Source organism: Camellia sinensis, chromosome 1 (assembly GCF_055761805.1).
Source record: "Camellia sinensis isolate YWXY chromosome 1, ASM5576180v1, whole genome shotgun sequence".
Lineage (NCBI taxonomy): Eukaryota > Viridiplantae > Streptophyta > Magnoliopsida > Ericales > Theaceae > Camellia > Camellia sinensis.
Window position 1 is genome coordinate 235,627,667 of NC_138961.1, and position 14,380 is coordinate 235,642,046.

At 34.6% G+C, this 14,380-nt stretch overlaps 1 protein-coding gene across 4 annotated transcripts; it reads right to left on the bottom strand.

Annotated features, from left to right (window-relative positions):
- Positions 1 to 183: 183 nt before the first annotated feature.
- LOC145804498 (beta carbonic anhydrase 5, chloroplastic-like) lies at positions 184 to 8,257 on the bottom strand. 4 transcript variants are annotated; one of them, XM_082898580.1, is made up of 5 exons: positions 5,432 to 8,257; positions 1,078 to 1,239; positions 945 to 993; positions 694 to 807; positions 184 to 530 (listed from the first exon to the last, which is right to left on the bottom strand). In XM_082898580.1, the coding sequence occupies exons 2-5, from the start codon at positions 1,206 to 1,208 to the stop codon at positions 318 to 320; spliced, it is 507 nt and encodes a 168-aa protein (XP_082754706.1). In that variant the 5' UTR covers positions 1,209 to 1,239; positions 5,432 to 8,257; the 3' UTR covers positions 184 to 317. The 4 variants fall into 4 exon arrangements, with proteins under 4 accessions (XP_082754706.1, XP_082754705.1, XP_082754710.1 ...); XM_082898579.1 differs by lacking the exon at positions 5,432 to 8,257 and adding an exon at positions 1,350 to 1,492; XM_082898584.1 differs by lacking the exons at positions 694 to 807; positions 5,432 to 8,257 and adding an exon at positions 1,350 to 1,492.
- Positions 8,258 to 14,380: the final 6,123 nt, after the last annotated feature.

Here is a 14,380-nt window from a genome sequence, read left to right on the forward strand (position 1 = left end):
TTGCCAAATATAGTGGCCAATTTGTTTGACACATTGATATCAAGAGGTTAATTACAGCAATTCCAGTCATCTAATATATTTGTGTACGGTATTAGTGACTTAGTCATGAAACACAGAGACATATTTTTTAATCATGAATCAGCAATTCCAGATTATTCATTATTGTAACTATATCATAGTCCACTGTAAGCAACTCCAGAATGAGAACATAAGCTTCATAATTGGTTACTAATTGCTATACTTTTGCAGACAATTCCCTTTCTCCAAACTTATTCTTACTTTATCTCTTTTTTTTTTTTTTTGAATGACACACGATGTCAAATTCTTTCAGATTTTTGAATTCCTAACATGTCAGCTGCAGTCCCAGTCAATGTGCAGACCATAAGCAACCAATAGTAACTACACACATTTTTTCTGCCTTGGTTGACAAAGAATAAAGCAACTTGGCAGAAGATTTGTCTACAGAAGTCACTTACTTCTAGAGAATTGACGGCAAATTCAAGGGCAGCATTTGTTTCTGTTGGTCCATTCTGCATCAGAAGATAAAAAAGCATAGGCCTATTCAGAATTTTGCTTCTAATACACTTATCACAACCATATATTTCCGTTTTCCCACATTTATGCTTACAATAAATGAAGAACTAGTAGTACTAAACTAAAGCCAACAAAACACAAATGCAATGTATATGGTACCTCAAATGGGGGCACCAGATTTGCCACATTGCGAACTACAAAGGCTTCTCTGGGTTGAAATCCTAGGATGTAGGAGAGACAAACCCTAGAGTCTGCACAAGCAATGACCATGAACTGTTCTTGCAAGCATCAGTTAAGAAAATCTTAACCAGTTCAGCACAAAATTGAGGCAAATTGCCAATGTAATCCCCAGATGGCTCCAAAATATATCATGGACTAAAAAAAAGTTAACCCTAAAAAACCCATCATACCTTCGGTGCTTGACTCTTGGCAAGATTTTCATAGCATTCCAAGTTTTCCCTGTTCAAAGAAAACATCACATCAGGGAAACTCAATTTTCTGTGAAGCAAAACAACAAGATGTCAGAATTATAAGCTTGCTTACAGGAATTTCTGCCTTTTGAAACTCAGAAACTGATGTTTCATTTCATTGAACAGATCAGACCCATTTTGAGTTCCTATTATGCTCTCTTGTTTGCTATTTGTGAGCCCCTCAGTCAGCCCTGGTGGTTCCATCGAGGCCTTCAACCTCAAAACAGGATTGCTTCTGTGAATTCAATCATGGAAGGTAGAAATTAAGAACAGGATACAAAACATGTTACTATGTTTAGTATCGGCAAAATACATAGTGCATATGTTTCAAATCAAATCAAATACATTCTCATCTTTTGGGCTCAATCCCGAGGTTGCATGGTAGCCTGTAATCTTAAAAAGAATGACTTTCCTATAAATCAATAATCAGACAATAAAATTAGAAGCTTATTATGTAAGAGTTAACACAACAAAGAAGAAACATGGCATTAAGCTCCTCCAGTATAACCTATGAAGCACAAATACTTTTACAAGAGAATTGTTTCCATATCATACAAATCACATCCCAATACAAAAAAGAAAAAGACAACAAAACGGGGAAAAACAAATAAATTACTAAAACTGAACCAAAAAATAAAAAACACACAACATCAGATGCCCTGACAGTGACAAAAAGTGAATCTTATCCACCAAAAAAGAGGAGAAAATATCAATTTAACACACAGTTTCTAACACATAGAAGATCCTTCCAAATAAGAAAGAAATAAAGATTGAGAACCAACAAAGCAATTGATGTTAAAGAAGATATACTGTTTTAGGCAAAAAAATACACAGATACATCTACAGACTCTGTTAGAATTTACTATCACCTACCACCACTACCACCTCACCTACTCCACTAAACCTAACCCACTACACCACTACCACCTCACCTACTCCACTAAACCTAACCCACTACACCACTATCACCATCCACTACACACCATCCACTACACCTACATCTATATAAGGAACCATTTGTAAACCTACCACCACTACCACCTCACCTATTCCACTAAACCTAACCCACTACACCACTATCACCATCCACTACACACCATCCACTACACCTACATCTATATAAGGAACCATTTGTAATAGACAGAAAATAACATCAATAAACATCAATCAATAATACATAAATTTTTACATGGTATCAGAGCAAGGTTAAGACCTTAGTATTTCTCGCTTCACTGGCGGGCGGCAACCTCGCCTTGGCCGCCCGCCGGACCTCAACCTATTCCGCTTATTTTCTACACATACCTTGACTTCTTCAACATTTTCTTACACCCCTCTTCCGCTATGTCGGCGGCGGCACACGCATCATCGTCTAGCCTCTATCGCCGTTCACCTCGCCTCTCACATATCCGTGGTTGTACTCTTACTCCTCGTCGTCGTTGGCGTTTCTGGCGCTGCTTTTCTGCTCGTCACTGCTGTTTTTTTTTCCGATTTGCTCTCTCTCTCTTAGCCATGGATTTGGGTGTGGGGTGTAGAGCTGTGGCTCTGTTGTTGGTAGCCATGTTTGCTGGCTTGAAGGTTTCAATGGCAGCAGTGTACAAGGTTGGGGACTCCGCTGGTTGAACCATCATTGGGAATATTGATTACAAGGCCTGGGCTGCTTCCAAGACGTTTCATGTTGGAGATGTCATCATTTTCGAATACAATTTTCAATGTCACGTGTTGCAAGTGCCCCACAAAGAATACCAAGCCTGCAGAAGTGTAAGACAGTAACATGCATCTTCACATACAGCTTGGGTAATGTGTAACTGTCAAAAGCACAAGCTTCTTGGACATCCCTCTCTCTCTCTCTCCATGGACCCAACATCATCATCATGCACCCACTCTATCTCCCTCTCTCTCATCTTTTCCCACTTTCAAACCCACTTTAATCATATCTCTCCTTTCTCTTAATTTATTTCATCCACGTTCTTTCACCCTTTTCTTTTATTTTAATATATATATATATATTTTTTATTATAATATATTTTCCCTATCCCTTGTTAGTAAGCATCACCCGTTTTCCATTCTCTTATTATTATTTATTTTATATTCCACCAAAAAAAAAAAAAAAAAAAAATCACACTGCTGTTTTTCTTATCACCCATCCACAAATATTTTTCTCTATTTTCTTTATCCATTATTTTCTTTTATTTTATTTTTCTTATTAAACAAAACAACACCACAAAATAACACCAACAACATTCCACAACCTTGTCATTTTATTCATATCAGAGGATCAACCCCGATCACACTTTTACATCAAAAAAAAAAAAAAAAAAAAACCCACACAAATAAAAAACAAAACTACCACACCCACAGTGGGATTGTTCTTCTCTACTCAGCCGCCGGTCTTTTCTTCTTGCCTCCGTCCTGGGTGGTCCTTGCCGGTGTTGCCTCCGTACTTCCTAGACCACCAAGCAAGTTGCCTCCTCCCTGCTCCTCCACTACAGCATATGGTGGACCTCCAAATCGGAACATCACGGTGGCCTTCCGCTTCAGCTCCTTGTTTTCTGTCTTTAGCACACTTATCTCTGCTCGCGCATCCTTATACATGCGTTGGAGCAGAGCCAGCTGGGAGTTTAACTGTTGCACCTCATTTGTCCTGCTCTGCAGCCGGTGCGACAGGTTTGTGACCGCAGTCATGGTTTCCACACATGACTTCAGAGTATACTGATTGGCCTCAATATCAGTTTGCACCGCCATTTTTTGCTCCACCGACCGCATCGAAAAGTTCAACGGAGCAAAACTAGAGGTGTTTGGTTGAGGTTCACTGGCCACCGCACCAGTTATTTCTCTTGTGGACTCGTTCAATTCTGGAAAGAGCGTGAGCAGACCACGGGAAGAGGAGGCCATGTTCTGGGTAGCTGGACGGGAAGAAGAGGCCATGTTGCTGAGTGTTTCAGAGATGGGTTGGTTACAGAGTGTTTACAGAGTGTTTCAGACTGCGAAGGATTTTTCAGAGGTTTCTCTCAGTTTTTCTCTGCCTCAGCCTCTGCCTTCGTCTTGGTCTTATAGCTGAGGCAGCCACGCGCATCGCGCGCCTCTTGCCACCAGCCGACAACCGGGCACGCAAGCCAAGGCGCCCACGTGCCTCGCCATCATGTCCGGCACACCTTTTGATGAATTGGGCACGCCTTTTGATGGCACGCCTTTTGACAAAATTGGGCACACCTTTTGAGGGTGCAACTTTATGGGTCCGACAAGACTCTGTAAACTGTCCCGACATTGATTCCGGTTAGCTCCTTCAAGGATCCGACAAGACTCTGTAAACTGTCCCGACATTGATTCCGGTTAGCTCCTTTATGGGTCCGACAAGACTCTGTAAACTGTCCCGACATAGATTCCGGTTAGTTTCTACAAGGGTCCGACAAGACTCTGTAAACTGTCCCGACATTGATTCCGGTTAGTTTCTACAAGGGTCCGACAAGACTCTGTAAACTGTCCCGACATTGATTCCGGTTAGCTCCTTTATGGGTTCGACAAGACTCTGTAAACTGTCCCGACATTGATTCCGGTTAGTTTCTACAAGGGTCCAGCAAGACTCCGTAAACTGTCCCAACAACTGTCACAGCATTGTCTGCTACAACGGTCCGACATGACCCCATAAACTGTCTTCTACAACGGTCCGACATGACCCCATAAACTGTCTTCTACAACGGTCCGACATGTCCCCATAAACTGTCCTCTAAACCGTTATGACACCACCTTTCAGTGTCTTCACCAACGGTCTGACACGACCATTCAGTGTCTCCTATCCTTTTTTATTTTTATGTATTTTCTTGTTTTGTTCCTCTCTTCAAACTCAAGTTGGTTAGTTTCTATCCTCCTTGAGTTTGCGGGGGGCTGTTAGAATTTACTATCACCTACCACCACTACCACCTCACCTACTCCACTAAACCTAACCCACTACACCACTACCACCTCACCTACTCCACTAAACCTAACCCACTACACCACTATCACCATCCACTACACACCATCCACTACACCTACATCTATATAAGGAACCATTTGTAAACCTACCACCACTACCACCTCACCTATTCCACTAAACCTAACCCACTACACCACTATCACCATCCACTACACACCATCCACTACACCTACATCTATATAAGGAACCATTTGTAATAGACAGAAAATAACATCAATAAACATCAATCAATAATACATAAATTTTTACAGACTCTATGTTCTATGCTTCCAAGATTTTGTTTTGTCCACACAAAGTAACATGAAAGCGAATGTAGCTAAAACAGAAACAAGCATTAATCTATTTATTTATAAGCAGCAATTAACAAAGCCAAAGATGATTTCAAGACTACATAAATCCGATCGACTAATTACAATCAAGCAATGATGAATTCAAATCAGATGTAAAACCCAACCATAAATCTAATCCGATCATCGTTAACTCATAAAAAAAGTTGATATCTTCTCCCTCATGCAGAAGTTCTACTTTCTTTTAATGTAATGTAAATCTTCTTTGTCTTCATCTTCATATCTTCTTCAATATCCACATGCCATTTGCGTGCCATGTACACTGTTGTTGCTTGTGCTCCTCCATTTCTGAAAACAGACTACATTTATTTATTAACACAGCTATTCATCACAAGAACCAATGACTTGCTTTGCATTGCATTTCCTAACCCATATACACAGCCAGATAATATCTTTTTTAGTTTGGCAAGCCTATGCTTAATCAACAATGCTAAAAACACATAAACCAAGCATAACATTGGATACAAAAAACATATGAATAGATAAAATTTTATAAGATTTATTCATAGGGTCCAATTCTCAAAAATCAAATTCATCTGTTTGTTTTCTTTTTATATCCGGATACATGTTTAGTTTTTGTGTTTCTGGATTATTGATACTTACCACAATCATCTGTTTCAAATTTATTTCTCTCTTGGTTTATTTGTAAGCATTTGATCATATTTTAAAATTTTCAAATAATCTAATGATTTTGATCAAATTAAGACCCCCAAAAAAAATAAAAAAAAATAGAAACATCTCTGGCAAATTTACTTCCCATATATACCATAGCCCGTCTCTCCTTGGTCCCTTCGAATTGAGAAATCCACTCACAAATCACAAAAAATTTCAATGCACACTATTTCTATTGTTTGGATATAAATTTTTAAATAAAAATCAAATGTCCGGACATAAACTTATAAACAAAAATGAATTGTTATAATTTTGTTCAATTGATTATATCTTAACAACTCTTTTTGTTCATAAATTTATGTCGAAACGTTTGACTTTTATTCAAAAATTGACACATAGAAGATCCTTCCAAATAAGAAAGAAATAAAGATTGAGAACTAACAAAGCAATTGATGTTAAAGAAGATATACTGTTTTAGGCAAAAAATACACAGATATATCTACAGATTCTATGTTCTATGCTTCCATGATTTTGTTTTGTCCACACAAAGTAACATGAAAGCGAATGTAGCTAAAACAGAAACAAGCATTAATCTATTTATTTATAAGCAGCAATTAACAAAGCCAAAGATGATTTCAAGACTACATAAATCCGATCGACTAATTACAATCAAGCAATGATGAATTCAAATAAGATGTAAAACCCAACCATAAATCTAATCCGATCATCGTTAACTCAAAAACTAAGGAATACATGCAAAAGTACTTTTTTTTCCATTCATTAACCATGATAGGCATATGAAATAGTATGATATAATGAATTTTTTGAAAAAAACCAATCAATTTTCAGGTTGAAAACCAGACAACTCTCAATTATTAAAGAAAAGACAGAACACAAACAGTTCACTTTTGAGGAAATGCAACTTCAGTGGTAGATACAGATCTTACTTTTGAAGATCAAAAAATATATGAAATTGTACCACACAAAATAAACAACATACATCGTAATTACCAAGTAATTCACAGAAAATAGATTTAAACCACACGATGTAATTAGACTAGGGAGTACTGAAATATACAACACACAGAAATAAACCCAAGAAACATCTGATTTTTGGAAATCGTCTTACTTTGACTTAAACTAAGTTAACCTTTTAGAGAAGAAAAAGTTACATTCATGCAGTCATTATCCATAGTGGCTGTCCAGTGATTTTAAATGCTCAAGGCACACCAAGGGGCCAGATTCAGGCGTAGGCGCAAGGTGAGGCACACCTTTTTGGTAAGAAATAGATAAACTAATAATTCAAACTTGAACAAAAGCAAAATGAAAGAACACAGGTAAATTGTAGAAGAATTCTCAAAGCCATAAAAGCCACATATCATTCCAAATGCAAAATAGTCAACATTCAACAAAACTAATAATTACTAAGCTTTACTCTAATAGTCATTCTGTATCAAATTTTATTGTCCTTAGATAATTTATTGCTTGTACCAGAATAACCTAAACATTAATAATCACAACATTATTTTAGCTAACAGTTTTTAAAGTTAGAACTTTAATTTTGAAGTTGGTAATATTAATTTCACTATTTGACTTATAAAAATATGTCTATTATATGAAAAGTATAGTGATACGGCATGCAAAACTAATACTTGATGGAGAGGATTATTTCATCGTTGGCGACATCTACTGACCATAAGAACAATTCAGCCCACCATAAAACAAACTACAGCTTGATGGTGGTTAAATTTTCAAAATTCACTGCACCTTATAATTATAAATAAGTTTCATTAGTTATGAAATTAGCCGTAGAGAATGAGGAAAAAAGACTAGACATAGATAGGAACACAGTGAAGATCTTAGCTCATAGTATAACAATCAACTAAATGGTAAAAACATAACCCTTATTTCGTGTATTTCCCTTGAACCCATACCTAAATGTGGTCCACTAGGTAAGCCAAAGGCACTCCTGCCTTCCTAAGATCCCACAAAACTCAGCCTACAGTTCTGATAGATTAGAAATGACAATCTACAGAACAAGTAGTCTCATTAAATAAACAATCACTGTAACTCTTATCAATTCTCGAGTCTTTTTAAGCCAACATACTAAAGTTAAAGTTACTCGTAATTATCTCCCAAAAGCAGATAATTCCAAGAAATTATTTAGTGACTTGAATTCCTTGAACGTTTAACTGTGAATAAAAATAAATAATACTCACAAATTCAGCAACAAAGTGCTGAACAAACTTGATTAGTTAGAGATATTGTGAAAGGAAACATATTTCATTATGCCACTTAGATTGTTTCGTGCAGTGCAGTGCAGTGCAGTGCAGTGAGAAGTTTGTCATAGCATGATTATTCAGCAACAAAATATATTGAATTAGCCTTATGTTATGCAGAATGCCTGGAATTAGTAATACTACAAATAACCAGAACAGATAATAAACTGAAAATTAAATTATCAGAAATCAACCAAAAAATAGAACGGAAGTAGCCATTTGGTCCTTGAATCGATCAATAATAGCCTCCTCTCCCCCTTCCATTTCAACATTGTCCGACCACTTAGTCTGAAGCAGGTTGAACGCTGAAGTGCAGGAGTGGATATTTCCTCTCGCGCAAGTTCAATAGGTACCAGATCCTCCCTCGAAACCCCCAACATATTTGCAAACAAATGGTGTTGAGCCTAGCCCGCAGGTCCTCAATAGCCTGAGACTGAGAAATTACCACATCTGAACCCCGATTTAAAACCCTACCTCTAGTTGAACCTCGCTCATCAGGACCAAGAGCATCCATCGCAACAATTTCTAATCGAAGGCCCTCCATAGAAGCAGCGAATGACCTCGAACTAGGGCTAAGACTCCCTTCACCCCCCATCGTCAATCTGTTAACACTAATCGAAGAAACCTCCTCAGAGGAAATTTTTGATTCCCCTTGCTCTAAGCTCAAACCCCGATTCAGTTTGCCCCTAACCAAATAACGCTGGTGATTTCGAATCCCTAACTACATCCTTAGCCCTAGACGAAACCCCTTTGGTAAACTGTGGAGACTCCATCGACATCAATGAGCTATTGCAGCCGTAGAATTTTAGGAATTCCAGAGAATGGAAGAGCTTCTCTCACTAACCCATGCCACTAATGGCATTCTTTGTTCTTCCTTTATGATTAGAACCATTGGCTATAGATTGATCTTGAGAGTCGGGGTTTTTGATTTTTTTTATTTGTTGATCTTGGGAGCCAGGGCTTTCAATTCTCACCTCCACGTTTCAAATTTCCCTCTCAAACTTTTGGCGACCAAAGACCATATTAATCGCAGAAAAGGTACCTTCGCCAACAAATTTTTTTAGTCGCCAAATCTCAATCAATGGCGACTAAAATATTAGTCGCTAAATGTACTAATTTGGCGACCAATTTTTTTTGGTTGCTGAAAATAAGTTTTTGGCGATCAAATCTTTGGTCGCCAAAAAATATGTGACCTTCCGCGACCAAATTTGTAGTTGGTCGGCAAAAGCATACCACTTTCTACGACCAACTCATTTTTTGGTCACCAAAATATAACTTTTTGCGACCAATAATATTTGGTCGCAAAAAATAATGATCATTCGCGACTAATTAATATTTGGTCGCCAAATGTCATTTTTTTGCGACCAAAATTTTTTTGGTCGGCAAAAGTGGTCGGTAATTGTGTAAATTCTTGTAGTGACTCATAAGATAATGACTCCTTTTTTTTTTATCCATAAGATAATGACACCAATTGATAAATTTTTTTTCCATTTTTTAAGCTTTTTTAAAATAAGTTTAAAGTTAATATTCATTTGGATTTGATTACTTTTGCATTTTTTAAAAAAATATATAAAAATAAGTATAAAAAATTATAATAAATTTACTTGGAAACGTGGCTACAAGCCGCTTCTAAGTTTTAGAGACTTAGGCCTCGTTTGGGAACAGGCTAATTTAGTAACTTTTTGACTATTTGGCTAAAATATGAGCTAAAAAAAACTAGTATGTTTGGGATGACTTTTTGACTTTTTACGAAAAGATGTACAAAAAGTAAAGAGAAAAGAGAATCTTTGACTTTTTGGTATGAGTTGTTGGCTTTTTATTTTTTTAATAACTTTTTAGCTTTTTGGCTAAACTGGCCTGTTGCCAAACGAGACCTTAAGGTGAAACTAAAAAAGGAGACCCATATTCAAAAAAATAATAATAATAAATAGAAAAATAAAAAATCATCTTGTTTAATATTACTACTGTTTAATAATATCAAAATACATATCAAAATATATTCATTCTAAAGTATCAAAAAAAAAGTTACAAAAAGGTATAGTTTAAATCAACAAAACAAACTAATTAATTAACAAATCTAATTAATGAAATGTTCCAGCAGTGTGAAGTAAATATAAATCAAAATGAAACATTACTATATAATTAATTTTTCACACAAAACACACAATCCACTCGCTATCTGATATGTGATAGTAGATAAATTATGGAACACAATTTAATGAAACAAAATTATGACAAAAAAATTAGGGAAATTTTATTCAATTAAAATATGATAAAGACATAGAATTAAAAAAAAAAAAATAGGGCCTCATTATTTACTCCATTAAGATATGATAGTTTATGAGAGAGAAAACTATGGCAAAATTATTTATTCTATTAATTGGGTTAACTATATTTGTATATATTTTAATTCATTTTTTTCAATTGGCCTAACTACATTTGTGATTAAATTATTTTTTAAATTGGATCCAATAGAATTTTTTGAAACCTTTTAGACTGGCCCTAAATCAACAAAAATAAATTAAGCCTATTTAAATTTTAAATATACTACTAATGAATTTGGGAGACCTATTTTTTGGCCAAATTTTGGGACCTAAGACACAAGTCTTAATGACCTTAGCCCAAGGTCAACCTTAGAGCAACTCCAACAAGTGCACTATAGCTTTCATCAAAACACAATGGATGTGTTGAAAATGGTTATAAATTCTGAGTAAAACCAGAATTTTATCCTAAGTTCGGTCTATTTTTTAGGTGGGCCCCGTGCGTCGATTTTCACGGGTCAAAGAGGTAACGCGTTCTATGCCGCATTGTGATTCACGTGGTATATTTGGTTACTCAAAACCATTACCGAGTGAATGGGAAATTGAAGCCAAAGTGTGCTCCATGGAAATGGAGTTTTGATTGAAATTCCTTAAGGTTGTAAAATGGCTTGTCCCACATTGATTTGGTGGGAAGTTTAGAATGGGTTTATAAGGCTTGGGTTTGGCACTTGGGGTGTGCCCCAAGGAGTATCCAAGTGTTTTAGAGGGAGAGGTTATGGGTAAAATGGGCTAGACCCATTGGACCCAAAAACTACACACGCGCGCGACCGCCGTCCGGGCTGGGCTTGGGCGCGGGTGTGTGGTTGGGTTGGGCTTGTTCGGCCCAATATTAATCTTTTGGGACAAAAAACATTTGAATTTAATTTTATTTTTGGTAAAATAAAATCTAGAATTCAAAATTAAACTGGTTTGGTTTTACTGTATATCCAAATAGGGCCCTTCCCATTTTTAAACCGGAATTAAACAGGTCCGGATTTACTGTACACCAAAACAGGGCCCTTCCCATTTTTTGTTATCTGTTTGAATTGTAATCCAACATATTCAAATATGTTTGAATTCAAAACCAACAGGTTTCATACCTGTTCAATTCAAAACCTACAGCCACCATTACATCTATAAATAGAACAGCCCTTATTTGGATTTTAAAACTCTAATTTTCGTCCTTCATAATTCTGCAAACATCCTCTTCATTTTGCTGCATTATTTTCTTGTCAGAGAGAGTATAAACACTTAGTGTGTTCGTTAGGCAAACAATTTGTAGTGCTGCTATTATTTGTAGTAGATCATTTTATCCTGGGAGATAAACGTCCAATTTCTGAAAGCACTGTGGAGAAGACGAATCTATCTTAAGGACACAGTGTCAAACACTGGACTTGATCAGATTATAATTCAAACAAATTAAACCAAGTAAGTTATTTAATTTATTTTTAGTGTTATTATTATTTATTTAAATCAGATTTTAATTTTATTTTTGTAACAAAATAAAATCTGTTGTTATTTATTTATTTTTATTTTGAGTTTGATTTTTGTAATCAAACATATTCTCTTCTTTCCTTTATTTCTTTATATTCTGGTTGTTGTTTAGTACACAACAGAATTTAATTTATTTAAATACAGTGAAGATTGTCCAACAATCTTAAGACAGATCCGTATTTTGTTTTTGGTATCTTCATTGTATTTAATTTTGTGTGTTTTCAAAATAATATTCTGGTTGGAAAAACAAATAGTGATTTATGCTATTTGACAGATAGTAGTAATATACTGTCTCTTTTCTTTGACAACTAGTAGTAATATACTGGTGTCATTAACAATTGCAGAATATTATTTGGTATTACAGAAAATTATTTTGGTATTTTATTTTTCTAGTTTTAGTAACAAGAAAAATAAAATTATATTATTTTCTAGTTTTAGTGACAAAGAAAATAAAATTATTTTGTGTTTTAATTTATTTTCTGATTTTGATAACTAGAAAATTATTTTGTGTTTTTTCTGATTTTTGTAATCAGATAGTTTTGTGGTATTTTATTTTCTAGTTTCAGTAACAAGGAAAATAAAATTACAGTATTTTCTAATTTTAGTAACAAGAAAAATAAAATTATTTTGTATTATAATTTATTTTCTGGTTTTAGTAACTAGAAAATTAATTTGTGGTTTGTTTTTCTAATTTTTTGTAATCAGATATTATTTCGGTATATTATTTTACTAGTTTAAATAACAAGGAAAAGAAAATTATGTTATGTTATAATTTATTTTCTGATTTTAGTAACTAGAAAATTAATGTTGTTAATTTATCATAGTTCTTTTGACTTTATCGTAGTACATGGGAGAATTTGTTTCTGGAGTAAAATATTAATTTACAAACAAATTTCATTTTTATTACAAAGAAACCTTTGTGGCAAGTTTAATTTCTTTACTGGTTTTTTGAATCTTTTTTACATTTCTGTGTGGATCTGTAGTCGTGAATAGTTTCTGCATATGAGTCGGAATAATATATATATATATATATATTCACAAGGACTTTTGCTTGCATATTTAATTAGTTTATTTATGTACAAATCAAACTTATTAAATGAAGGTATGTTTTGTCATTTTGGAGTTTAAATTTCAAAACGCATTGAATTTTATTTATGAGTTGAGAATCTTTTTATTTCATGATGCAAATTTTGGGATCATGCATGATTAATTTATTTTGTTAATTCATTATTTTTAGTTGATGCGTTTGATATGCATGTATGATGTCAACTCAAGTTATTTCTTAACAAAAATTTCATGTGATTTGGAATGTTAAATTGATATGTTGATTAATTTGAGTTTTTCCAATCAATTTTGAATGGGTGTTTAAACACCAGGGAAATTTAAACATGAAGATGTTTGTAGTTATATCATTCCATTTAATTGGAAAGTAAATTTAAGAAATCTTTTATGTGGATTTTTAGTTTATTTTGAATTATGTGACATGAGATGTCATTAATAATTATTTTACTTGCGTAGTAGAATTTGTTAAACCATGAACCATTTTATTAATATGGGGGTGTATCTCTTGCATTAGTTGAGATAATTTAATTTTTTTCTGTCACCAATATTTTTATGACAGTGACATTTATTTGTTATTGAGTTGCAAGAATGTATACAATGAAATGGGTTTTTGAATTGTTTGATTCTTAGGCAAATTTTTTATGAGGATATGATTTTGTCAAAACATTAATTCTGACTTGAGTAGTCATAATTATTTTGATTTTTTCTTCAATTTGTTTTGAAATTCATTGATTTATATCAGAAGGAATAGGGGTGGTGAATATGATGCACCATTAGATGAATTTTGTGCACAACATGGCATTATTCACCAAACTACAGCCCCTTATTCTCCACAGCAAAATGGAATTGCTGAAAGGAAGAATAGAACCCTAAAAGAAATGATGAATGCCATATTACTAAGTTCAGGTTTACCACAGAACTTGTGGGGGGAAGCAATATTGTCTGTTAATTATGTTCTTAACAGAATACCCCACAAGAAAACAAACAACACTCCTTATGAATTGTGGAAAGGTCGACCGCCTTCCTACCAATACTTAAAAGTGTGGGGGTGTTTGGCAAAAGTTGAAGTTCCTGTTCCTAAAAAGACTAAAATTTGACCAAAAACAGTAGACTGTGTGTTTATTGGTTATGCTCAGAATAGTAGTACATATCGGTTTCTGACTTATAAATCAGAAATACCTGATATATATGTGAACACTATTATAGAGTTAAGGAATGCTGTGTTTTTTGAACATGTCTTTCCTTACAAGAAAGGACAAGAATTAAGTTCACAGAAAAGAACTTATGATTGTACACAAAGTCAAGAGAC

What these genes read in the sequence shown, in the direction of transcription:
- LOC145804498 (XM_082898579.1), bottom strand. An exon ending in CCAAGAGTCAAGCACCGAAG is followed by an intron (nt 808 to 944) that starts GTATGATGGGTT and finishes TTGCAAGAACAG; the next exon opens with TTCATGGTCATTGCTTGTGC. An exon ending in ATCTGGTGCCCCCATTTGAG is followed by an intron (nt 531 to 693) that starts GTACCATATACA and finishes CTTCTGATGCAG; the next exon opens with AATGGACCAACAGAAACAAA.